The sequence below is a fragment of the Ambystoma mexicanum genome, chromosome 2q, assembly GCF_040938575.1.
Source record: "Ambystoma mexicanum isolate Mex_15411 chromosome 2q, UKY_AmexF1_1, whole genome shotgun sequence".
Lineage (NCBI taxonomy): Eukaryota > Metazoa > Chordata > Amphibia > Caudata > Ambystomatidae > Ambystoma > Ambystoma mexicanum.
In genome coordinates, this window is record NC_090924.1 from 871,583,602 (window position 1) to 871,609,155 (window position 25,554).

At 48.7% G+C, this 25,554-nt stretch overlaps 1 protein-coding gene across 1 annotated transcript in view; it reads left to right on the forward strand.

Moving 5' to 3' along the window:
• LOC138569029 (patched domain-containing protein 3) overlaps positions 1-19,383 on the forward strand; it is a 146,221-nt gene extending 126,838 nt beyond the window's left edge. Inside the window, exon 4 of the mRNA XM_069646743.1 lies at positions 17,502-19,383. Within this exon, the coding sequence (XP_069502844.1) occupies positions 17,502-19,204 (1,703 nt within the window). The 3' untranslated portion in view covers positions 19,205-19,383. The remainder of the gene's footprint in view (positions 1-17,501) is intronic.
• The last annotated feature ends 6,171 nt before the right edge of the window (positions 19,384-25,554 follow it).

A 25,554-nucleotide genomic window follows, 5' to 3' on the forward strand; every position in this document is an offset into this window, starting at 1 on the left:
TATGGGTTTTGACATTCACTGACACCCATTGTGTGTATGTGAGGGACATGTGTTCATTTACAAACTTGCAATTGGGGTTCTATCATGTAATTGCCATTTCTAAGTGGGTGGATGCAATACTCGGGTGGGTGGTTGGCATTTGGAGGCTGCCCATAAGGGCCAGGGATCTAGATTGTGGTTACATGTTGGCTGGGGGACATGTGTGGGGGCCTGGTGGAGGGTGCCCCTGGATGCAGGGGGGTGGGGTGCTGGGATACATGAGTGGGGGCCTGGCGGAGGGTGCCCCTGACTGGTGGGGGGTGGGGGTGCAGGGAGACATGAGTGGGGGCCTGGTGGAGAGTGCCCCTGGATGCAGGGTGGTGGGGGTGGTGGGAGACATGAGTGGGGGCCTGGTGGAGGGTGCCCCTGACTGGTGGGGGGTGGGGGTGCATGGAGACATGAGTGGGGGCCTGGTGGAGGATGCCTCTGGATGCAGGGGGGTGGGGGTTCTGGGAGACATGAGTGGGGGCCTGGTGGAGGGTGCCCCACAGTGCTGGGGGGGTGGGGGTGCAGGGGGACATGAGTTGGACATGTGTGGGGGCCTGCTGGCAGGTGCCCCACAATGCTGGAGGGTGGGGGTGCTGGGAGGCATGCGTTGGTGGGCAGTAGTGCAAGGTGACATGTGGGTTGGCTGGGGGGCATGGGCATGGTGGATGGGATGCCTGCGGGACATGTGCAGGGTAGTCCCCTGTGGTGTGGGCTGCCTGCAGGGACCGTGGAGGGTGTCGGTTGAACAGCTGGGAGGACCCACATGGCGGATTCACGTGTAGGACTGCCCGGCACCCCCGGAATCCACATAGGCTGCTGGATTCGCGTGTGGAATTTCACTTGCACCTTGGAATGCACGTACCCTGCTGAAATCGCATATGGAACTTCCCGCGCACCCCGAAATGCACATACCCAGGGCAATCGCGTGTGGAACTTCCCGCGAACCCTGTAATACACGTACCCTGCTGATATCGCGTGTCAGACTACACACGCAACCCTGATATACACGTACACAGGCGAATCGCACTGCTGGGGGGTGGGGGGTGGTGTGAAGGAGTGGGGGCCTGGTGGAGGGTGCCCCTGGATGCAGGGGGGTGGGGGTGCAGGGGACATGAGTGGGGGCCTGGTGGAGGGTGCCCCACAGTGCTGGGGGTGGGGGTACAGAGAGACATGAGTGGGGGCCTGGTGGAGGGTGCCCCTGGATGCAGGGGGGTGGGGGTGCTGGGAGACATGAGTGGGGGCCTGGTGGAGGGTGCCCTCTATGCTGGGGGGTGGGGGTGCAGGGAGACATGAGTTGGACATGAGTGGGGGCCTGGTGGAGGGTGGCCCTGAATGGTGGGGGGGTGGGGGTGCAGGGAGACATGAGTGGGGGCCTGGTGGAGGGTGCCCCACAGTGCTGGGGGGTGCAGGGAGACGTGAGTGGGGGCCTAGTGGAGGGTGCCCCTGGATGCAGGGGGGTGGGGGTGCTGGGAGACATGAGTGGGGGCCTGGTGGAGGGTGCCCCTGGATGCAGGGGGGTGGGGATGCTGGGAGACATGAGTGGGGGCCTGGTGGAGGGTGCCCCTGGATGCAGGTGGCTGGGGGTGCTGGGAGACAACGAGTGGGGGCCTGGTGGAGGGTGGCCCTGACTGGTGGGGGTGGGGGTGCAGGGAGACATGAGTGGGGGCCTGGTGGAGGGTGCACCACAGTGCTGGCGGGTGGGGGTGCTGGGAGACATGAGTGGGGGCCTGGTGGAGGGTGCCCCTGGATGAAGGGGGGTGGGGGTGCTGGGAGACATGAGTTGGACATGAGTGGGGGCCTGGTGGAGGGTGCACCACAGTGCTGGGGGGTGGGGGTGCAGGGAGACATGAGTTGGACATGAGTGGGGGCCTGGTGGAGGGTGGCCCTAACTGGTGGGGGGTGGGGGTGCAGGGAGACATGAGTGGGGGCCTGGTGGAGGGTGCCCCTGACTGGTGGGGGGTAGGGGTGCATGGAGACATGAGTGGGGGCCTGGTGGAGGATGCCTCTGGATGCAGGGGGGTGGGGGTTCTGGGAGACATGAGTGGGGGCCTGGTGGAGGGTGCCCCACAGTGCTGGGGGGTGGGGGTGCAGGGGGACATGAGTTGGACATGTGTGGGGGCCTGCTGGCAGGTGCCCCACAATGCTGGGGGGTGGGGGTGCTGGGAGACATGCATTGGTGGGCAGTAGTGCAAGGTGACATGTGGGTTGGCTGGGGGGCATGGGATTGGTGGATGGGATGCCTGCGGGACATGTGCAGGGTAGTCCCCTATGGTGTGGGCCGCCTGCAGGGGCCGTGGAGGGTGTCGGTTGAACAGCTGGGAGGACCCACACGGCGGATTCACGTGTAGGACTGCCCGGCACCCCCGGAATCCACGTAGGCTGCTGGATTCGCGTGTGGAATTTCACTTGCACCTTGGAATGCACGTAACCTGCTGAAATCGCATGTGGAACTTCCCGCGCACCCCGAAATACACATACCCAGGGCAATCGCGTGTGGAACTTCCCGCGAACCCCGTAATACACGTACCCTGCTGATATCGCGTGTCAGACTACACGCGCAACCCTGATATACACGTACACAGGCGAATCGCACTGCTGGGGGGTGGGGGGTGGGGTGAAGGAGTGGGGGCCTGGTGGAGGGTTCCCCTGGATGCAGGGGGGTGGGGGTGCTGGGAGACATGAGTGGGGGCCTGGTGGAGGATGCCCCTGGATGCAGGGGGGTGGGGGTGCAGGGGACATCAGTGGGGGCCTGGTGGAGGGTGCCCCACAGTGCTGGGGGGTGGGGGTACAGGGAGACATGAGTGGGGGCCTGGTGGAGGGTGCCCCTGGATGCAGGGGGGTGGAGGTGCTGGGAGACATGAGTGGGGGCCTGGTGGAGGGTGCCCCTGGATGCTGGGGGGTAGGGGTGCAGGGAGACATGAGTTGGACATGAGTGGGGGCCTGGTGGAGGGTGGCCCTGACTGGTGGGGGGGAGGGGGTGCAGGGCGACATGAGTGGGGGCCTGGTGGAGGGTGCCCCACAGTGCTGAGGGGTGGGTGTGCAGGGAGACATGAGTGGGGGCCTAGTGAAGGGTGCCTCTGGATGCAGGGGGGTGGGGGTGCTGGGAGACATGAGTGGGGGCCTGGTGGAGGGTGCCCCTGGATGCAGGGGGTGGGGGTGCTGGGAGACATGAGTTGGACATGAGTGGGGGCCTGGTGGAGGGTGCACCACAGTGCTGGGGAGGTGGGGGTGCAGGGAGACATGAGTTGGACATGAGTGGGGGCCTGGTGGAGGGTGGCCCTGACTGGTGTGGGGTGGGGGTGCAGGGAGACATGAGTGGGGGCCTGGTGGAGGGTGCACCACAGTGCTGGGGGGTGGGGGTGCAGGGAGACATGAGTGGGGGCCTGGTGGAGTGTGCCCCTGGATGCAGGGGGGTGGGGATGCTGGGAGACATGAGTGGGGGCCTGGTGGAGGGTGCCCCTGGATGCAGGGGGCTGGGGGTGCTGGGAGACATGAGTGGGGGCCTGGTGGAGGGTGGCCCTGACTGGTGGGCGTGGGGGTGCAGGGAGACATGAGTGGGGGCCTGGTGGAGGGTGCACCACAGTGCTGGGGGTGGGGGTGCTGGGAGACATGAGTGGGGGCCTGGTGGAGGGTGCCCCTGGATGCAGGGGGTGGGGGTGCTGGGAGACATGAGTTGGACATGAGTGGGGGCCTGGTGGAGGGTGCACCACAGTGCTGGGGGGTGGGGGTGCAGGGAGACATGAGTTGGACATGAGTGGGGGCCTGGTGGAGGGTGGCCCTAACTGGTGGGGGTGGGGGTGCATGGAGACATGAGTGGGGGCCTGGTGGAGGGTGCACCCCAGTGCTGGGGGGGGTGGGGGTGCAGGGAGACATGAGTGGGGGCCTGGTGGAGGGTGCCCCTGGATGCAGGGGGGTGGGGGTGCTGGGAGACAAGAGTGGGGGCCTGGTGGAGGGTGCCCCTGGATGCAGGGGGCTGGGGGTGCTGGGAGACATAAGTGGGGGCCTGGTGGAGGGTGGCCCTGACTGGTGGGGGATGGGGGTGCAGGGAGACATAAATGGGGGCCTGGTGGAGGGTGCACCACAGTGCTGGGGGGTGGGGGTGCAGGGAGACATGAGTGGGTGCCTGGTGGAGGGTGGCCCTGACTGGTTGGGGGTGGGGGGTGGGGGTGCAGGGAGACATGAGTGGGGGCCTGGTGGAGGGTGCACCACAGTGCTGGGGGGTGGGGTGCAGGGAGACATGAGTGGGGGCCTGGTGGAGGGTGCCCCTGGATGCAGGGGGGTGGGGGTGCTGGGAGACAAGAGTGGGGGTCTGGTGGAGGGTGCCCCTGGATGCAGGGTGGTGGGGGTGCAGGGGGACATGAATGGGAGCCTGGTGGAGGGTGCCCCACAGTGCTGGGGTGTGGGGGTGCAGGGGGACATGAGTGGGAGCCTGGTGGAGGGTGCCCCACAGTGCTGGGGTGTGGGGGTGCAGGGAGACATGAGTGTGGGCCTGGTGGAGGGTGCCCCTGGATGCAGGGGGGTGGGGGTGCTGGGAGACATGAATGGGGACCTGGTGGAGGGTGGCCCTGACTGTTGGGGGGTGGGGGTGCAGGGAGACATGAGTGGGGGCCTGGTGGAGGGTGCACCACAGTGCTGGGGGGTGGGGGTGCAGGGAGACATGAGTGGGGGCCTGGTGGAGGGTGGCCCTGACTGGTGGGGGGTGGGGGTGCAGGGAGACATGAGTGGGGGCCTGGTGGAGGGTGCACCACAGTGCTGGGGGTTGGGGTGCAGGGAGACATGAGTGGGGGCCTGGTGGAGGGTGCCCCTGGATGCAGGGAGGTGGGGGTGCTGGGAGAAATGAGTGGGGGCCTGGTGGAGGGTGCCCCTGGATGCTGGGGGTGGGGGTGCTGGGAGACATGAGTGTGGGACTGGTGGAGGGTGCCCCACAGTGCTGGGGGATGAGGGTGCAGGGGGACATGAGTTGGACATCTGTGGGGCCTGCTGGCAGGTGCCCCACAGTGCTGGGGGGTGAGGGTGCTGGGAGACATGCGTTGTTGATCAGTAGTGCAAGGTGACATGTGGCTTGGCTGGGGGGCATGGCCATGGTGGATGGGCTGCCTGCGGGACATGGGCAGGGGTGCAGGGTGGTCCCCTGTGGCGTGGGCTGGCTGCAGGGGCCGTGGAGGGTGTAGAGGGAACACCTGGGAGGACCCACACGGCCAATTTACGTGTAGTGCTCCCCGCGCACCCCTGAAATACACGTGCCCTGATGGAATTGCGTGTGATACTTCCCGCTCACCCCTGGAATACACGTACCCTGATGGAATCGCATGTGATACTTCCCGCGCACCCCTGAAATACACGCACCCTGCTGATTTTGCGTGTGATACTTCCTACGCACCCCTGGAATACACGTGCCCTGATGGACTCGCGTGTGATACTTCCCGCGCACCCCTGGTATTCACGTACCCTGATGGAATCGCGTGTGATACTTCCCACGCACCCCTGGAATACACGTGCCCTGCTGATTTTGCGTGTGATACTTCCCGCGCACCCCTGGAATACACGTGCCCTGATGGACTCGCGTGTGATACTTCCCGCGCACCCCTGGAATACACGTACCCTGATGGAATCGCGTGTGATACTTCCCGCGCACCCCTGGAATACACGTACCCTGACGGAATCGCGTGTGATACTTCCCGCGCACCCCTGGAATACACGTGCCCTGATGGAATCGCGTGTGTTACTTCACGCGCATCCCTGATGTACACGTACCCAGGACAATCGCGTGTGATACTTCCCGCGAACCACTGAAATACACGTTCCCCGCTTGGCGTTTGCTGTTTGGCAGCCCTGTGAACTGGACCAGGGTTAGTGCAGCCCTTTGCGATGAATTGGGAATTTTGAAGGCTTTTCCTTGCGCGAGGGCGTTCTTGGGGGCGTAACTGGCGCTGCTGCAGGGTCGCTGCGCCACGGCTGGTTTTGGAGGCTGGAATCCATGAATATGCTGTGCGATGAAATGGATTTTATCGCATGCGGCTGGCGCAGTGTATCGCACGGGGATGTGTGAAATTCTATGAATTACCCTGCAAATTGTCTGTTTTTAGAAAGTGGGTAATTGTTTTACTATGTGCACTGTTTGGGATTGTCCCATCATAAAACTTTTTTATACAATTTTGCATGTATTTTTCTAAAATTCTAAAACTATTGAATATTAATCAATGATGAAATTTGTACTGCGCGATACAGCATTGATTTAATGTATACTGACTGTAGAATGTGTGATATGAGCTAACTACCTCTAACTACATCTATAAAAAAAAAAAAACAATCACCGGGTCATTACGTCCTTGCCGGACCCGGTATTTGCCCATTCCTGGTCGCTGGAAAAATGTCTTCCCCATTCCCATTTGAGTTCTATAGGGCTCAATGAATGGGAATGGGGAAGCTGGATGCACAGGCACCTATGCTCGCGGGTGCCTTTCATTCCGCCAGGTCAGACCACCAGCAAGCACAACTCTGAGTTTGCCGGTCCGGGTACAACAGTACCGGCAAGCTTACCGGTACTGTTGTATCCGGACCGGCAAGCACATAATGAGGCCCAATGAGTAACTCCAGAGAGTGATCAGATAACCAGTGCCAAGATGGAGAAGAAATAAGGAAAACCCTGTGGTGAGGAGAGTATAGGTGCAAGGTAAGGCAGAAGTCAGGGAGATGTTAAGGATCCAGTTGGATTGGCACAGAAGGAGCAGCAGGGATGACTAACTAGATAGAACATAATAGTATGAAATATAGAATGTCTAGAGCCAATAATAGAAGACAGAAAAGACTGCTCCCAGCTGCAGACAGCAAGGAAGTGATGATGAAGTATCTGAAGGGAGGTGTATGGGTCATGGGGCATGACCAACTGCACCAGAGACTAACAGGATGGCAGAGTCTGAAGAGGTGCTGAGCGCCGAACAGAAGTAGCAGGAGGTGGGGCGATGTAACAGCCATGCATGGAAGATTTCAGAAGAACAGGAGAGGCAGACGAAGCACAGAGGATTAGTTGCTTGTGTGCAGAGTGGCATCTCCTGGGTATGAAAGACCAGAGCATAGCCTTTCTAAGATTGCGCCACATAGTCCCTGCAGACAACAAGGGACATTGCCAGACTTTGCCCAGGGCTTCTCCCTGAAAGATATGATGGGTCTCTAAGGTATTTTGGATAGTATCCATTATAATTGTATAGTACCATAGTACCAAAGTAAAGGGTATATCCAGTTTAGTGAATTTTGTGCACTCACTAAGAGACCCACTTTAAGTCTACCTCCTATAAGCTGCGTGATTTCAACCTGAATTGTACACCTCCCATCAAATGATGGGGTTTACAAGCCAGGTTTCCTGAAGCGCGATCACACAAAACTGGTCCAAAACAGAGCACAGCCCCTCCTTGCAGCTGCAATGTGTATGCCCACGGGAGTTCCAGAATAGTACAGTTAGGCCAGGACTAGGATCTGATCAAACGCATGGGCTGCAAAATCTTAGCAAGCCATTCATGATTAGGGTTTCCTGTTTTAGGGGTTTATTTTTTTTTTACTTCCGGGGGTGTTTTTCCAGTGTTTTCAAAAACTTTGAGAATCTGTGTTTATCAGTGTTTTCCCGTTTGCCCCTTTCAAAAAATCGCGGACAATTGTTTTTTCAGGTGTAAACACAGAAATGTTCTTTTATTGCTTCGTTGCGTGCATATGTAGGGTAATCTCTCAGTGCAAGATGTTCTAAGCAATTTCATGTTAATCAAGTAATATGTTGCATTCCTACAAGTCAAAATGATTGTAATAAATCATACAATATTTCTTCAAGGACTCTTTGCCCATCCGTGCCCTTTCTTTTCTTCCCATAAAGACTTTTATTTGGGAAAACGACCTTTCCACATTGGCACTGGACACGGGCAGGGCCAAAATATCCAACACACAAGCGGATAAATTTGGCCACTGTTGGTGCTTTCCCACCCAATACTCATGCACCCGAAGCTGCAGATTCTCAGGCACAGGCTCTGCCAAATAGGCGTTAAACTGGCTGCACACAGTCTCAGTGTCTTTAAAATGGTTAAAAATAAATGCATATTTTTCAAAGTTTTGACTAAATTCTTTTTTGCGGAAGGGATCTAGTACTTGCACGGCATACCACAAAGAGGCTTCACTCACTTCGAATGACATGGTGGCTGATGGAATGTTTCGACACAGCTTTGCTTGCCATTTTACATGCATTGTTGCGTAGAATATCCTAAGATTTTCCTCAACAGCCCTTTGTTTTCCAAGTGGCAGACATTCCAAAAGTGCACATGTTACTGGACCAAAGTCACTGAAAGTGTCACCCAACTTTCTTTCAAATAAGAGTTTGACCTCCACACCAATGACATTGTACACTTGGTAAACGTATGTGTTTTCGGATTCCAGCCTCTTCATTATATCAACGACAGCGGTCATGTTCTCCTGCAAAAATCGAAGAACACAGTAGACTGTACTTTTATTCACCTCAGTATCAATGTGCGCCCTCAGATCCTCACATTTCTTGCCTGAGGCATCATCACTCAGGAGGAAATCGGTAAAAGGTCGCCACATCAATAGTATGGCATTCACTGCCTCTAATACAGAGAACCACCGACTAAAGGAGACAGTTGGGATAACCTTTCCTTTCATGCCATACAAAGTGCAAAATGATAGGTATTTGCGTTTGAGTTCACGTGCATATCTAAATAGAGCACCAGAATGGACCACAAAGTCAACTACACCCCTAACCAAATCTGAGGACTTTAAGGCTGCTTTTAAAACTCCATCAAGTAAGTGGCAGGGGTCTCGCATGGGGAATGCCTTGAAATCGGCATTGCCCTTGGACAGATCATCACATAACTTTTTCATATAACTTGCCGAATCACTACAAACGCACACTACATCTCTCCAGTCCTTCCCAAACTTGCTGAGGACTTTCTGGAGTAATGCCGCTACTGAAACTGCATTGCAAGTTTCAACCACCTCTAAATCTGCCATGATAGTACGGCGCACCCATCCACTTTTTGGGTCACAAAATGTGAAGAGGACTGCCACTGCTGGATCACCATGCATCTCGGGCGTTTCATCGACAGTGATTGAAATGTTTACGTCGCCTTGGACTAACTCTCTGATGTGGCCAATGTCTGTCATAAAAACCTCCGGTAGATATTTCTCATACATTTGAGTGGATCGGGGTAATGTTGTGGCTGCTGGGGCCCGTCTACGGAAAAGATTACCAATCGGGCCATCTGCCTGGTGCAAGCTGGTTCCTGCCTGCACTAAGGCACGCACAAATTCATGTGCCACATCTTTTTCCTCATCCCGTTTTCTTTTAAAACGCGTCAGTGTCTCTGTAAGGGACATTTGGCACAGACCACTCTCAAATTTTGGTGGATCTTTCAACCTTAAGTGGGTCTTTGAAGAAACGTGCTCAGCGATTCGGCTTGAAGTCTTTCCTTTGACTAATACAATTGTTACTCTGCAAGCCTTGCAAATTAACAATTGTTTTCCGTTGTTTTCCTCTACTGTAAAATCTTTGTGTTCCTGGGCGTAATCCTCAGCGGTCTTGCTTTTGCGGGGCATTGCTCGATGTCAGAGAAGTCTATTGGAACAATTAAAAGAGGAGACTACTTACACATAGCAGAAGCATGACATTAACTGTGTCCTTCTGATTCAGTCTCAGGACCTTCCCCTGCAACATGGGGTCTTCAAGTCACATTCTCTCACCCCATGCACTGCGCTCTTAATTTTTGCAGGTGTTTGTGTACCAAAAGTGTATAGCTTTCCCTGTGATTTCTATAAATAATTAAATACAATGAATTAAAAAGACCTCAGCTACCTACATAATGTCACGTAGTGATGACACGTGACACCACTAATGTTCCCTATTTGGCTGCTGTCTTTTATGGCTAGAGAAGAGCTGCCATGCAGTAATGTAGATAACAGCGAAGGATATCACAACGCAACAGCAAGTGCTTGGTTAAATGAACATGGCTGGGCAAACTTGTGTGTAAACGTACCTTTGGTGAATTCAGGTGGCTACTGTTCGGCTTCTTCGGTCCAGTGACTACTATTCTGATTGATTGATGGTGCCAACCTTCTCAAATCCAGTTTTGTTTGCTGCAAGGAAATAACTATAGCTTAAGAAGTGCTGCCAAAAGCTGTGGTTCTTTTACCTTGCCGGAAATTGTGTTTCATTAAATCTGACCAGGAACTGTACTTCTTCCTTAACCTTTTATAAATGGTGGAAAGCATCTTGACGTGCAGCATCCCTGATGCTATTTACCACAGTGGGAAATCATTGTGCAAGGAGGAGGAGAAACGTTTCTATTGGCTGAGCGTTGGTTTACAGAATTTTCTTTTGACACAGTGAAGGAGCCAAGGACTGACCTGAAACTTTGTGAACCCGGATTTCTTATTTATTTATTTTTTCTTTGAACATTGGGACTAAAACTAACTTGAAACCTGGGAAAGGGGGTCCCACCAAGGTTCCCAAGAGAGCCTGTGAAGATATTAGAAATAAAGTGGCAAGAGGCCAGGTAAATGGCAGAAAGGGCGCTATATTAAGAGTATTTGAATAACCTGCCGCAGTTTTCCAGGTGACGACCCTCGGCCGCTACACGCAGCTTGCATAGGTCGTGGTGTGCCCCCCTTGCCCCCGATCTGAAAGCGGGGCTGGGGAGCTCGGGGCACATGGGGGCCTGGGGGCACTTTTGGCATTAAAATGCATGGAAGGGGGCTGGGGAGCTCGGGGCACACGGGGGCACTTTTGGAGGAAAAACACATGGAAGGGGGCTGGGGAGCTCGGGGCACACGGGGGCCTGGGGGCACTTTTGGAGGAAAAACGCATGGAAGGGGGCTGGGGAGCTCGGGGCACACGGGGGCCTGGGGGCACTTTTAGCATTAGAACGCATGGAAGGGGGGTGGGGAGCTCGGGGCACATGGGGGCCTGGGGGCACTTTGGAGGAAAAAACGCATGGAAGGGGGCTGGGGAGCTCGGGGCACAAAGTGGTAAAAAGCGGAACACACATGACTCACCTTACTGAAGATACTGAATGGGGGGAAGGGGGGCGTGTCGCGACTCCCGGGCAGGCTGCAGGCTGGATCCTCTGGGGACTGACGGTGATGCCGGGCAGGAGCAAAACAAAGAAGAAGCTGGCTCAGGCTCACTGGAGACGGCAGACGAGTGGCAAGTGGCTGCTGTCAGCGCTCTCTGCTCTGTTAGTGACACTGGGGTGTTTTTAAGCGCTTTTTACACGGGCAAACTGGTGCTGGTATGAATGAGTCACAGAGTGTTAACTGATGACAGTTGCACACCTGCAGAGAGATAAAGCTACCTAGAATGCAGGCCCACTCCCCATGCACCGGCACACCTCCCCTACCATTACAATAACAGCACGAAACCATTCAGTGACTAATGGCCCATCATTAGCAGTTTGGTGCTGGCATTGTAATGGGAGGGGCTGCTCTTAGGTGCAGGGAGAACTGAAGTGTTCTTATTGTTGTGCTTATGAAGAAATAAGCACAACAATAAGCGACTAAAACACACTATAAGCGGACAAAACCCTCGACAAGCGACCTATGAAAAAAACACGCGACTTGCTTCAAAAACAAGCCCAAAGTTTGCAATGTGAGGTCCTTATGACCAGGCAGTCAAATCGGCATTTGGCCACAAGGTGGCAATATGGGATAATAAAAAATGATCATTGCAGCGTCAGCAGCAATGTCAGTTCCAATAGAGAATGCTTTAACAGAGCTGCTAGGATAGCTCACTGGCAACGTGTGTGTCTTGGAAACAAGACACCATTGTTTCAAATCCCGCTCCCAGCACTATGAAATTAACCCCGAGAATTTTTAAAGGGGGTCTGCGGGAGTAGCCTATCAGTAGTAATGTCCCTTTTAGTCCTAGTACGAATAGGAGGGGCGATGTTTTGTTTAAGTTTTCGTACATTGGCTTCGATGTTAAAAGTGATAAGATGGTGGTCTGACCAAGCACATGGGGAATTGGACTGTAAAGTGATACTGCATCAAGTGAAACAATTAGGCGGCTTTTCATTTATACAAAGCACAAAGGGTGATATATATAAAGGTTTTAAGGAACAGAGGGCACCCCCATGTCTCTGTCAAATATTTGAAAAACAACTAGATGTATTTACCACAAACCAGTCAAGGAAATTAAGTCAATGCTTTGTGTCCAAATTGTTTCCTAATTGGTTTTCGTGCTACAGCTGTTCAGAAACTGCACTTTATCTCTATGGGAAAATTAATGTGAGTAGGCTGAAAACAACATTGTTATGTTTTCTTAATAACTTTTTTATTTTGAAACAAATTGTTCCCAAAATGATCAGTTCATGGGGGCCCTGGACAAACCTTTGGTCTTGAAAATTTCATCCAAATCCATCCAGGAAGTGAAAGGTTATTAGCCTAGCTCACACTCTCTGCTGTAAAAAGCACCAATGCTGATATAAAGGTTTTAAGGAGCAAGGCACCCCTTCTCTGTCGAATATTTTAAAAAGTACTGGTTGGCTTTACGTCAAAACAGTGAAGGATATTAAGTCCACGCTTTGCGCCCAAGTTGTTTCTTATTTGGTAGATATCTGCCCAGCGGTTTACACGCTACGCCTGTTCAAAAACCACATTTTTTCTCTATGGGAAAATGAATGGGGACCAGGCGAACAGTGTTTTTTTACTTTCGTTTTATTTAAGTTTTATTTTTTAACCGATATTTCCCATAAAAAGTTTGCAAAATGTCAGCCAAATCTGTCATTCGAGTCAAAAGTTATTAGCAATTCATTTATTACGTTGACTATGGAACTTGTTACTCACCTTAACTATAGTGCTGTGACCGCAGCACTATAATATGACATTAATCAGCATACTATGGCAGTACGTGTGCCATATGTTATGTTAGGTTAGGTTACAAAGTCTTGTATATTGCTACAAAACAAAGAGCACTAAAGTGCTGGGAGAAGGAAAAAGGAAAAGTGGCAACTGCAGGACAATGTCAATCGGCATCTCACATGTCCCATTATTGGGGGAAAATGATGGTTTGAGATGATTTTTGAAGAAGCAGTAGCAGCTTCAGCTCTGAGAGATGCTGGAGGCCCATTCACGATTATGGCACTCTGGATAGCGAAGCTCATTCCATAGCTGTTCCACAGCTGTTGATATAGATTTCGGAGTCGGAGTAATAAGAATATGATTAGTACATCTTATAAGTGAAATATGAAATTGAACTTCGCATATACTGGCAGTCCTGGACATATAACTAGATCTGGCATATGAGACTTCACAAGCGTTCAGTGCTGTATTTGAGTATTTCAATATGCACTTTGACAAGTGTAGATTGACTATGGACACAACATTCTGATTTGTGAGGATGTACCAAACATAGGATAGCTATAAAACATTAGCTTTAACTGCCAAAAGAAAACCCTATGTAGGCGTTTGAATCTTCACTTGGCATACAAAGGCAGCATATAAAAATGTACTTTTCACATCATGACTATACCTGGCATATGAGACCTTACCTGGCATATATGTCCGTATTTAGGCATTTGATGCTGCACTTGGCATTTTGGCAGCACATGGGCATGTGAGGCTGTGCCTTGCATTTGATGACGATAAATGGTATGTGAGCCTATAAATGACATAAAGTATCACTTCTTGAGTGTAGTACACTGTACTTGGCATATTATGTCTGCATCTGGCCGTGTGAGGGTGTCCAGTCAATTGGTCAAAAAAAAACTGGTCGACTGCAATTTGGTCGACGCAATTTGGTCGAAAACCAAATTGTCGAATTTTTTTTTTTATTTATATATTTATTTTTCGGGTTTTCGTTTAGTAAAAAAAAGGGTTTTTAGAGAAAAAAAGGGGGTTGGGGGGGGACCCCCCAAAAAAATGAAAAAAAGGGTTAAAATAAAAAAAAAAAAAAATTCGACCATTTGGTTTTCGACCAAATTGGTTCGACCATTTGTCTGGTCGACCAATTTTTTTCGACCAAATGTCTGGCAACCCCGTGTGAGGCTGTAACTGGCAAACAATGGTTGTTACTGGCCATATGAGTCTATGCTGGCAAGCAAAAGAAGGATCCCAGGCCTGCTCTAAGTGTGTCCCTGAAAGACCATGATTTCACATTAAAATATTGTAATTGGTTATTTATAATACCCAGAGGTTTCTAAGCGTGATACGGGTCCGAACCTGTGTTGCTCCATCGTCTTACCTCCAAGGCGAGCGTGTTACCCCTGAGCTATCCTCCCGAGACTAAGGCAGATATTATTGGTAACTAAACAAGTCAGCAGTCTGCTTTAGTAACGTATTGTGATTTATTCACTTATCTTTTTACCTCAATGATGTCACTTGTTTGTTCGTTTGTTTAATCATTTGTAAAGCGCTCCAGACCTTAGGGTATCAGGGCGCAACAGTTACAGGATATACAGAGCTTGAGTACATAGTTTCAGGGTGATGCAGGTAACAATCAAACATACAACACATCCTACAGTAACATACATTTCAGGGTGATGCAGGTAACAATCATAGATACAACAAGTCTGAAATTCAGGTAAGGTTGGTCTTCTCTGATGGGGTGTGGCAAGAAGTTCCAAAGTTCGGCCTCTTTGACGGGGAAACGGCAACCCCCGATTTTTGATAGCTTAAATCTTGGGATGGTGAGGCAGTTGGAATGGGCTAGTCTTGTAGGTCTGGTAGATGTTCTCCTATGGAACCTCTCTGTAAGGCAACTAGGGGCGGCATTGTTAAGTGCTTTGTAAGTGAGGGATGCTGTTTTAATAACATTTTGTTGTGGGTAGAAAGCCAGTTGTTATGGCGCCTGATGTCCGATATGTGAGATCTTCTTGCCACACCAAGTGCAGCTCTTAAGGTGTTATTTTGGAGGATTTTTATCCTCTGGATAATTGCTTTGTTGGTGCCAATATATAGGGTGTTGCAATAATCCAGCCTGGAGAGTATAAGGTCTCTAGCTAAAATCATGCAATTATCATCAGACAAGAATGGTTTGCCTGTCCTGATGAGCTTACAGGTGTAAGCAGTCACGAAGGAAGCCATGGCGTTCACTTGTTTGCCGAAGGAGAGTGTGGAATCCAGGTAGATCCCCAGAGTCTTCACCTCCTTGGCCACCTTAATGAGGTTACCGTCTATTAAGAAGGATGCATACTCCTGGCCTAGTTTCTTGAAGTTGAATTGTCTGCCCAGGATGATAAGTTTGTTTTTTTCATCGTTCAGGCAAAGCCCATGGGTTGCCATCCATGCCTGAATGATGAGATACACTCTATTCACCAAGGCGAAGTCCTCGACATGATCCCCGGAAAGTGGGAGAAGAATCTGAGTATCATCTGCATAGTTAGTGTAGGTGATACCCAGAAGGTCCAGATCGTCGAAAAGGGGCTTGGTGAATATATTGTAGAGAGTAGGGGAGACGCAAGAGATGGGGGTGGGGTCAACCACTGCAGAAGGGGAGAACACCCTCATAGTTCTGTCTCCCAGGAAGGATTCAATCCAACAGATAGCTTCTTTGGAGAAATGGGGAGCTGAGTCCAGGTGACTGCATAAGACCTTGTGATCCAGAAGATCAAATGCAGCCGACAAGTCATGTAGAAGGAGGAGGGCTGTTTTCCATTTATCTCTCAATTCGTCGACCTGTGTTTTCAAATCGATGAGGGCTGTCTCAGTTCCATGTTGGGGTCGGAAGCCAGAATATTGGGAACCTAGTCATTTGTGCGCTTCCAGAAATTTTTGGATCTGCAGGTAGGCAACCTTGTCGAGTATTTGTTACTGGAAGGGGACTGTTGTGATAGGACGGTAGTTGGTAGGTATGAGTGGGTGAAGGGTTTGATTTTTTAGTAAGGGGAGCGCCAGGATTGTTTAAGGTTGGTGGGGATGGTGCCGGAGGCGAAAGAAGCATTGACAAGTTTGAAGATAAAGGGGGCCAGATCTCTTGCCGCATCCTTTATGAGCTGGGCTGGGCACAGGTCGCCCTGGCAGTTTCATGGTTTAAGTGAGAAAATAACTTTTTCTATCTCACGAGTGGTGGTTTTAGAGAAATTAAACGGGTGAGAGAGTCAGGGTGTGGCAGGTTCTTGGATGGAGGAGTGGTGGGCATCTTATTAGGCTGGGAGATGAGTGAGGCTTTTTTTTGGGCTATTTTGTTTTGGAGGGTGGTAACTTTATTGGTGAGTGCTTGTTGAATGTCTGAGCACCACTTTTTATCTTTAGTGCAGATGTCCGGAGTAGGACTAGGAGACGCTAGTTCCTTAAGGATGGTAAATAATTCCTTCATACTAGAGTTGGCATTGGAAATTTGTTTATTGTATGAGTTGAGTTTGGCTAGGCAAATTTCTTTTTTGTATTTGGAGGATATTTCTGTCAGTTTAGTTCTGTTGGCTACTGTTGGGAGTAATTTCCAGGAAGTTTCACAGCTTCTCTTTAGATGTCATAGATCTTTAAGATGTGGGGTGTACCATTTGTTTAGATGGGTTTTAGGCTTGCTAGATCTGAGTTTGAGAGGAGCAATGGTAGGAGCAATGGTGTCGAGTGACGTTAGCATGATTTTGCTAAATTCATTGACAAGTGTCCCCGGGTCTAGGTTGTCGGCAAGCGAGTTGAGGGTGGGGAGGATAGCAGGAATCACTTTGTCTACTGTAATGCTCTTTTTGTTTCTAGTTAGGCACGGTGGAGCTGTAGGGCTGGTTGGCAGAAGTGGTCTAAGAGTGGAAAGTGCAAAGGACACGAGGAAGTGGCCTGTCCACAGTAATGGGGCAATGGAGATGATATTGGCTGTGCAGTTATAATCCGCCACCCAGTCTAGGGTTCTCCCTTTGTTATGGGTAGGTTCATGGACTTTTTGGGATAATCCAAGTTCGGTTAATATATTATAAGTGGATATGGCGTGAGAATCTAGAGGGTCATTAAAGCTTAGGTTAAAGTCACCTAGGAGTAGTAACTGAGAAGTAGTTTTGAGGTTGTTGGAGAGTAGGGTATAAATGTCCTCCTCGAAAATCCCAATGGGGCCAGGATGCCTATAAATTAAGTGGATGGTGAGGACTTCATATGATGTGTCATCACCCACTCGGTTATGTGACAGTACTTCCTGGGATTTTGCCGAGGTGAATTGGTGTGTTCTCACTTTCACTTTCCTGGCATTTTGGTCAATTGATATCCTTGGTCACAAAATAGTTTTCCAAGGTGACTTGGAATTGTGGGTTTGCTCTAGTAAAGTCTCTTTATGCCTTTATTGGACCAGACTTCTTCCAACAACAACTTTGTCTTGTACACAAATAGGAAAAAAGCAGAATCGACCAACCTAAAACACTTTGGAAAAATATATTAATTTATGTTATGAACTAAATTGATTAATGGACAAATTACTACAGTTCCAAGATTATATAACTGATACTTCAAAACTGCGTAAAGAAAGCTATCTATAACATATTCTCTTGGCTTGTTTTTAGGAGTTGGTGTGGATGACATGTTCATAATGATCGCCGTTTGGCAACAGACCAAGGTGAAAGACACAGTGGAAGAGCGAATGACTCATACCTACGCAGATGCAGCTGTTTCCATCACAATCACAACCCTCACCACAGTTTTCGCCTTTTACATTGGAATAATGACGTCTTTTAACTCTGTTAAGTCCTTTTGCATCTACACTGGTACCGCCATTCTGTTTTGCTATTTATTCAACATCACCTGCTTTGGAGCTGCTTTGGCACTAAATGGTCAACGTGAAAAATCCAACAGGCACTGGATAAGTTGCAAAAAAGTTGACAAAGTTTCTCCAGCTGGCCGTTCCTCTTTGTACAGCGCATGCTGCGTAGGGGGGGCTTATGATGCAGCTACTGGTACCGAACAAGAGCACCCAGTTACCACATTCTTTAAAGATTTGTATGGCCCTTTTCTCACCAACAAATTAACTAAGGTATTTGTGGTGATCCTCTATGCTGGATATTTGGCATGTAGCATTTATGGGTGCCTGCAAACACAAGAAGGAATAGATCTTCGTAATCTAGCTAGTGATGATTCTTATGTCAAGCCCTTCTATGACGATGAAGATAAATATTTTTCTAATTATGGTCCAAGGGTTATGGTTGCTGTGCCCAATGATACAAATTATTGGGACCCAAGCGTTCGTCAAAATATTGAAAATTGCATGGATTCTATCGAAAATAATAGTTACATTGACAAAAGTCTTTCAGAATCGTGGCTTAGAATATATGAGGCTTTGTCTGTACCCCTGAAAATAGATTTAAACAACAAAACTGCCTTTTTGAATAATTTGCCCATAATATACCAGGTCAATCAAGACTTTAAGTGGGATGTTAAAATGACTGGTGGGAGCATTCTAGCTTCACGTTTCTTCGTTCAGACAGTCAACGTAACAACTGCAGTAGATGAAAAGTCAATGGTAAATGGACTAAGGGAACTGGTAAAGCACTGCACAATACCGTTAACTGTATACCACCCGGCATTTATATATTTTGATCAGTATGTTGTAATAGTGGACAACACCATTCAAAATGTGGCAGTGGCAACAGGGGTTATGCTGGTGATCTCACTGCTGTTAATTCCCAATCCACTTTGCTCCTTGTGGGTGACATTTGCAATTGCATCCATTATTGTTGGTGTCACCGGTTTCATGGCCTTCTGGGATGTTAATCTGGATTCAATATCCATGATAAACCTTGTTATCTGTATAGGATTTTCAGTAGACTTCTCGGCACACATCTCATATGCATTTGTCTCCAGCAAGGAATTAAATTCCAATAAAAGGATTATAGATGCATTGCATCTTCTTGGCTACCCTATATTTCAAGGAGCTATATCAACCATTTTAGGGATCGTTGCGTTGTCGGCAGCAGGAAGTTACATCTTCAGAACTTTCTTTAAGATAATGTTTCTCGTCATAACATTTGGTGCTGCCCACGGTCTGATTTTTATTCCAGTCTTCTTAACTTTCTTCGGGATTTGTGGCAAACCATGCAGCAGTGGAGAAAAGGGACATGAATCCAAGGAAAAACACTTCAGCTTTGATGGACCAAAAATTGGAAGTTACGAGAACAAGGTGGATGTCAATTATGAGGCTAACTGTGAAGCCATTATGTACAGCAAACAGATGGATTGCGTGACCTCTGCATACGATCCGGATTGCTCCTGATCTTCCAGATTCCAGTTCAATGTGGAACGTTTACATATAGGAATCCTTTTAGATGTTGGTATGATCAGTCTTGCTCTAAATCTGATTTCTATCCCACCAAACTGCATCCTTCGGTTACAACATAGGATCCCTTCTTTAATGTGTTAAAGTCATTAAACATGGCGTACAACCGTATACAACTAATGTTATATTGTTTTAATTACTTGGACACTGAACTGAATTCTGAATCTATGTAGGGAGTTTGAAGAAGATAGCAAACTTGTTATATTTTCTTTTCTACGCAGTCTTCTTGTTGTAAATTGCACAGTTGGGGCATAGCCTGTAGCTGATGCTAATGGACTTTGGGAGCCAGGATCTTATTAATCATGGGGTTTTGTTTCTGCCACCTTTGGCTTTATTGTAACCCTTGAATCGAAAAGGGTGGTGTAAAATATGTGACTGCATCCCTGTACGCAGGTAATTGCATTGGCTGCAAAGGTAACTAGCAATGCCTATGCATATCCCTGGACGGGGCACATCTAAAAATCATAACAGCTGCAGCCTCCACCCTTTTCTTAAATCTAATAGAGCTGCCAAGTGAAGATGTGTAACTGGTGGTATCCCTTTGAGGGCACTGGGGTACAGTGGGACTGAAATGTATGTGAGGGTGACCTTGTGTGTGGCACAATCAGCCCTTCTCCTTGACCCCAGATAGCTGTAGATGTCAAAAACACCAATTTGTACTGTGCAATTCAAGGGAGCATTCTCCACAACATCTGGAGTGGCAACAGGAGGAAACAAAGAATAGCAAGTTAGCTGCTACAGTGTGTTTTCAGTCATCATGTCCATGCCTTAATAATGAGCAGCATCCTTGACCTTCATAAATCCTTTCCTTAATCCCTTGACTTGGTAAGTTAACGAGAAGTCATACGCCTTAGGACACTTAACAGGTCTGTCCAATATTAAGAGTCCCCCAGTGGGTTAATCCAGCTCACTTTGCTGCCTGCGACCTGCACAGTTGGGTTTGCAGAGGGGCAGGACCAGTGACCTCTCTTACGAAGGCAGCAGGCTGTGCTATTACATTAGCAATTAGGTGCGAGTATCAAAGGTTCTGACAAGGGACAAAGGACAAGGAGGAGTATTGGTTTATAAACTCCTACTCAGCACCACACTACTACAAAACCAGCAGTGCTCTCACTAAAAGTTGGTACAGGCACAACATGAAGGGTACAGTTCCTTCACCTCTTCACCATGGCATCAGCCAAGGGCAGACTATATTCTTTTAGTGATACCAAATAAAGGAAATGTCCTACCAAGTTTCTATAAAATAAAATACTTTAATCAAACTAAAAGGACAGACAAAATAATAAAAACACTAACTACCGACCCCTGTAATGAAATACACAGAATATGCAGACTTTTGGTTGAGAGGGCACTCTGGTTATGAAGACAGGGATATGAAGGCAATTGTCTTTGGCGAATGTTAAAGTTTAAGTATATGTCTTTTAAAATGAGAAGAAGGTGGGTCTTCATTGTCACTAGGGCCCTTAAAACGAGGACAGGGGGAAAGAATCCTTTAGTTCATAGTAAAATATTTTTCTTTGGGCTCAGCAGTGTCGAGTCAGCCTTCTGGGCACTTTCCCCACAGTTGAGTCAGCATGAAGATGGTCAAATCGGTTTGACAGGAGTCAAACACTGTGCATTTCAACAAGCAGCAATCGGTTTGTGACTCAAAGCAAGCTTGCAGACATGATGTGTAGATAGTGGTTCGAGGGCTCAAACGTATGTTGGCACATTGATACTGCTGGGTTCAATGATGCTGTGCTGTTTGGCAGCGGCAATCGGATCAAAGACACTGGAGAACAGGCAGGTGGCATTGAGTCAGCAGCGTTAAGAGGCTTGAAAAGCATATCATTTTGAAGGCAACTCTGTTGGGTCTTGTAGCAGAACGAAAACGACTTAAGAGCTGTTGAGTCAACTCAAATTGGTTTGAAGCTGCAAACAGACCCAAGCGTGGTCCTTTTGATTCTGGATTGCTATGGGGCCCTGTCCAGTGTCTCTGAGGAAAGGTAAGCCCTTCTTCTGCCCTTCTTAGCCAGGAAGGTTGCCAATTAATATTTGCAGTTATGCCTCTACCAGTTGACAAGAGTCCTGCATACTGGAGTTTCAGCATCAGGCAGGCTTACCATCAGCAGACCACTACAAATGTTGCCCTCACGTCGGTGGTGAACGTCTTGCTCCTTCCTTGGAATACTTATTTTCACCCTAAGGGCAGGGAAAATTGGGCAGACTCATGCCTTAATAAGGTTGTAGTGAAATCAGTCTTCTTCTGAGTCCAAAGATGATTCAACTAAGGGGGATGGGACATTTTGAAACAGCGGATTGGCCCATTACAAGCCTTATGTAGGGGGCCAATCACAGGTTATGTAAGAAGAGGTTTTGCCTTCTAATGTCATCTCCTAGAGTTCCTTCTGTGCCGGAAGGTGTGTGGGGGACAGAAAGGAATGAGAGCTAAACATTTCCAAGATGTCAGGGCTCTTCCTCTGGGAACAACTCTCTTCCTACGCTCCTGTATGCTTCCCCGCTTTTCTCAGATCTGCCCAATCAAATAGACTCCAGTAATGATCCTGCTGGTTTGACTTTCCTATTGTGTGGTAGCAGAGCTTCCTTTAATGCACAAGTTACCATCCTACCCTGTGTGGTATTACATTTTCCTGTGTCAAGCCTTCCCAATGGGGAACAAAGTCAGCCTCCAGGGATGGTCCCAGAGACCTGTTGTGTGTGGACCCAAGCCCCAGAAAGCAATAATCAAAAGCTCTGACAATTGCAGGGTACACTGGAAACCAGTTGGTAATAACATTACATTAGATGGGTAGTGGCTATTATAACTGTAGCTCCTCTGAGGCCAATATGTAAATTGGATAAAGCTTTATATTTACATTTTACCAAGAAATATTTACATCTTACCAAGAAAAGGCTTAATGGCCTTGGAAATGCAGTTATTGGTCTTATTGACCTTCTTAGGCATCTTTTCTGGTGTCAGGTCATTCCGGGGTAATCATCCTATAGCCCTTCATGAAAGTGCGGTAGTACCTGGTAAGGCCAAGGAATGCCCTCACCTGGTTCTGAGGGGTAGGAATGTTCCAATCCTGGACCACTGTCACTTTTGCCTTGAGATGCTGTTTTTTACCCCCACCCACCTCTTGTCCTAGATAGTACCCTGCACTAGCTGACACTTGAATGCCTTGATAGTCAAGGCAGCATTGTGCATGGCCTGCAGCATCTTTTTCAGATAAGAAGGATTGTCTTCCAAGGTGTGGCTGAATACTGAAACATCATCTAAACAATCAATGCTGATTTTTTCTAAGACAGACAGGACCTGGTATACCATCGTCGGAAACATAGCATGGACATTTTTTAACCTAAAAGGCATGACAGTGAACTGATAGTCCTCTGCAGGGGTGGAAAATGTTGGTCTTTCCTTTGCTTTACCAGAGCCAACACCAATAAATTACTGCTACAATGTGGTTTCGTTCAGTTGACCTTCTGCTCATGCTGTTGCTTCTTCAAGTCCTGGCTGACCTTAGAACTATTTTTGGGCTGATCCGTGTACATGGCCATTCTGGACCTCAACCCAAGCATATACTCCACTATGCTGTGGGTAGAACATCAGGAGTTACCCTCCCATCCTTTTCACACCAGAACAAGGGTATCCTTAACAGGATGACCAAACAGAAGCTCAAAGGGACTGAACCCCACATCATTCTGTGACACCTCCCTGAACAGTAGGGTTGGCAGGAGAAAATGTCCCTTTCTTCTCAGGTACACTTACACTTCCAAGCCATCTATTATGACTGTCAGTGTCTTGTTCAATTTCCCCACAAGCCCATTGGTTTGTGGATGGTATCTGTAGAGAACTTGTAAGGAACTCCACACTTCTTTTTAAAAATTATTATTAGATTATTAATTCAGTGCAGACGTAGCTTCGGGAAGCATCAAAGTGATTTACAATCATAGAAGAACATAGTGAGGTAGGGAGAGAAACAAGGAAACGGGGAGCTAACGGGGAGGGTGGAGGGCAGGCAATTTTCCAGCAAGGGACCTACAAGCAACCAGGGGAGGAAACAGCGAAGAGCAGATTACCCAATCTCAGGTAGGCTAGGTAATGTAGAGTTTTGGACCTAGGTGTTGCCTTCATATATGCCGATCTGAAGTTGGATCCCCTGTTAGAAATGTCTTCTTTGGGAAACCTCACATTAGAGCATACCCCAGTCAGAGCCTTCGCCAACCAGCCTTTGATACTTTTCAAAGAGTCTGCTTCAGGGTACTGTAGCATGGACTACCACAGCCAAACTGTGCTGGTTCCCTGAAGTTATTTAGAGAGCTGAAGTTCCCACAATGTGCATCCATATTCTATTAAAAGGTTGATCAACTACTGGAAGTACAATTAAGGGGCCTGACCTTGGTCACCCAACTCAATTACAGGTAGCTTGGAAACTGGTTGGAGCACAGAAACGCATTTAGTTTTACACCCATCTGGGGGGCAGTAGAAATGTGTTGACAGCTTATCAAATGTCTTGGTCACTCCTAAGTGACCAGCCAAAGGAATGCTGTCAACCAAGTCCACTAGGAATGTCCTATGGTGCTGGTGAACAACCATTCTCTGGTCGCCCGCTTCAGAATTCTCAGTACAGGACACCAGTCATCAGTATATTTTCTACAACTCAGGGGCTTAGCCTGGAGCCTGTTCCTTCGCCTGCTTTTACAGACTTGCCAGAGTAGGACAGTCTCTCTTTGCCTGGCAAAGGTCAGTCTGACTTGGGCCTCCAGCTGAGGAAACCTCACTCAGCTCTGGCAGTCCCATATGGTCTGGAGCTACTGTGTCCTTCATCTCAGGACCCTTTTCCACACCAGTAATGTAATGTAATTTTTAATGTAAGTGGTATTTTATAGCACCCTTCTGCCACTATTGTGGCCTTGATTTGTAGAGCTCTGATAAAAAACTGGGGCAGGGAGTCATTAATTGGCCAGTTGGAGAGGCAGATGTGAAACCTTTGTGTTGATTGATACAGGCTGGAAGTACCCATTTCCAGTGTGAAATCTGTTTTGTATGGGTTTGCTTTGGGGTTAGAGTTGTGATAGAGCTAAAGAGGAGAGCTCAGCCATGGCACAATTAGTGTTGATCTGCTCAGCTACCCATCTGTGGGGGATTTTGTGTGTAGAATAAGGCGGTAGTAGATCTTAGAAGGGAGGCTGCTGTTAGGGGGACAAGGGGAGTCATATTCAAAAAGGCAAAACAACCCGAAACCCTGCACTCGTACCGCTGGCCACTCGCAGCCTAGTCCCATTTGGCAATCTCACCCTGGCATTGTCAATCACTCTCTCTCTCTCTCTCTCTCTCTCTCTCTCTCTCTCTCTCTCTCTCTCTCTCTCTTTCTCTCTCTCTCTTTCTCTCTTTCTTTCTGCCTCTCTCTCCCAACTATATATATATATTGTACCCCATGTACAACAAAACAAAGATCTGTGAATTAGCAGATGAGGTTGAGGGTTGAGGGGAGAGTCTGGAAACTCCACTCATTACTAAAGGTGACATGCAGAGGCTTAAAGGAGGGAGGAACTTTCCTTTCACCAATAGGTCTGCTTGGAATTTGAGGGCTGCATTTGCCCAGTTTACCCTCCTTTTTGGGTCTGCTTAGAGGTGTGATTGAGCTAGAGAGGACAATGGTGAAGACCAGTCCATGCGTTGCAAATAATAGATTTATGAGGATAGCATATACACCACACTTAGGTGAAATATGAAGACAACCCATGTATTGCACTCAGAAGATATTTGTAGGGTAGCCAATGTGTAGCACCAAGAAGAGCTGTGAAATTAGCCCATGTATTGCACCTAAGAGAACTCGCAAGGATAGCCAAGCTATTGCAATTAGAACTCTGAGGATTAGTCAATGTATTGCACTTAGAAGAATCATGACGGATAGCCTAGATATAACAACTCAGAAGTATTTTGAAGGTAACCAAGATATCGCACTTGAGAAAGGTTGAGTGTAGCCGATGTACTAACCACCCTGGCTCCTGCTCCTCTTCTGCATACCTCCCAAGTACCACACACCCCCTACGAGCCAGCCAAATTACATGCAAAACACACATCCAACATAACAAACATTTGCAAACAACAAACAATCCCTGGCACTGGGCCTCACCCCTCTGGATACAACAAGCCAGTGCACACAATCAAAACTCACTTAGAGAACCGACTCGCACAGGATGCTAGTTCCTCCTGGTTCTTCAAAAATCAACAGAAGGGCACAACTTCTACATGAATTTATTGTGATGGTTTTTGTGATTTGGCTTTGTAACAATGTTCATAG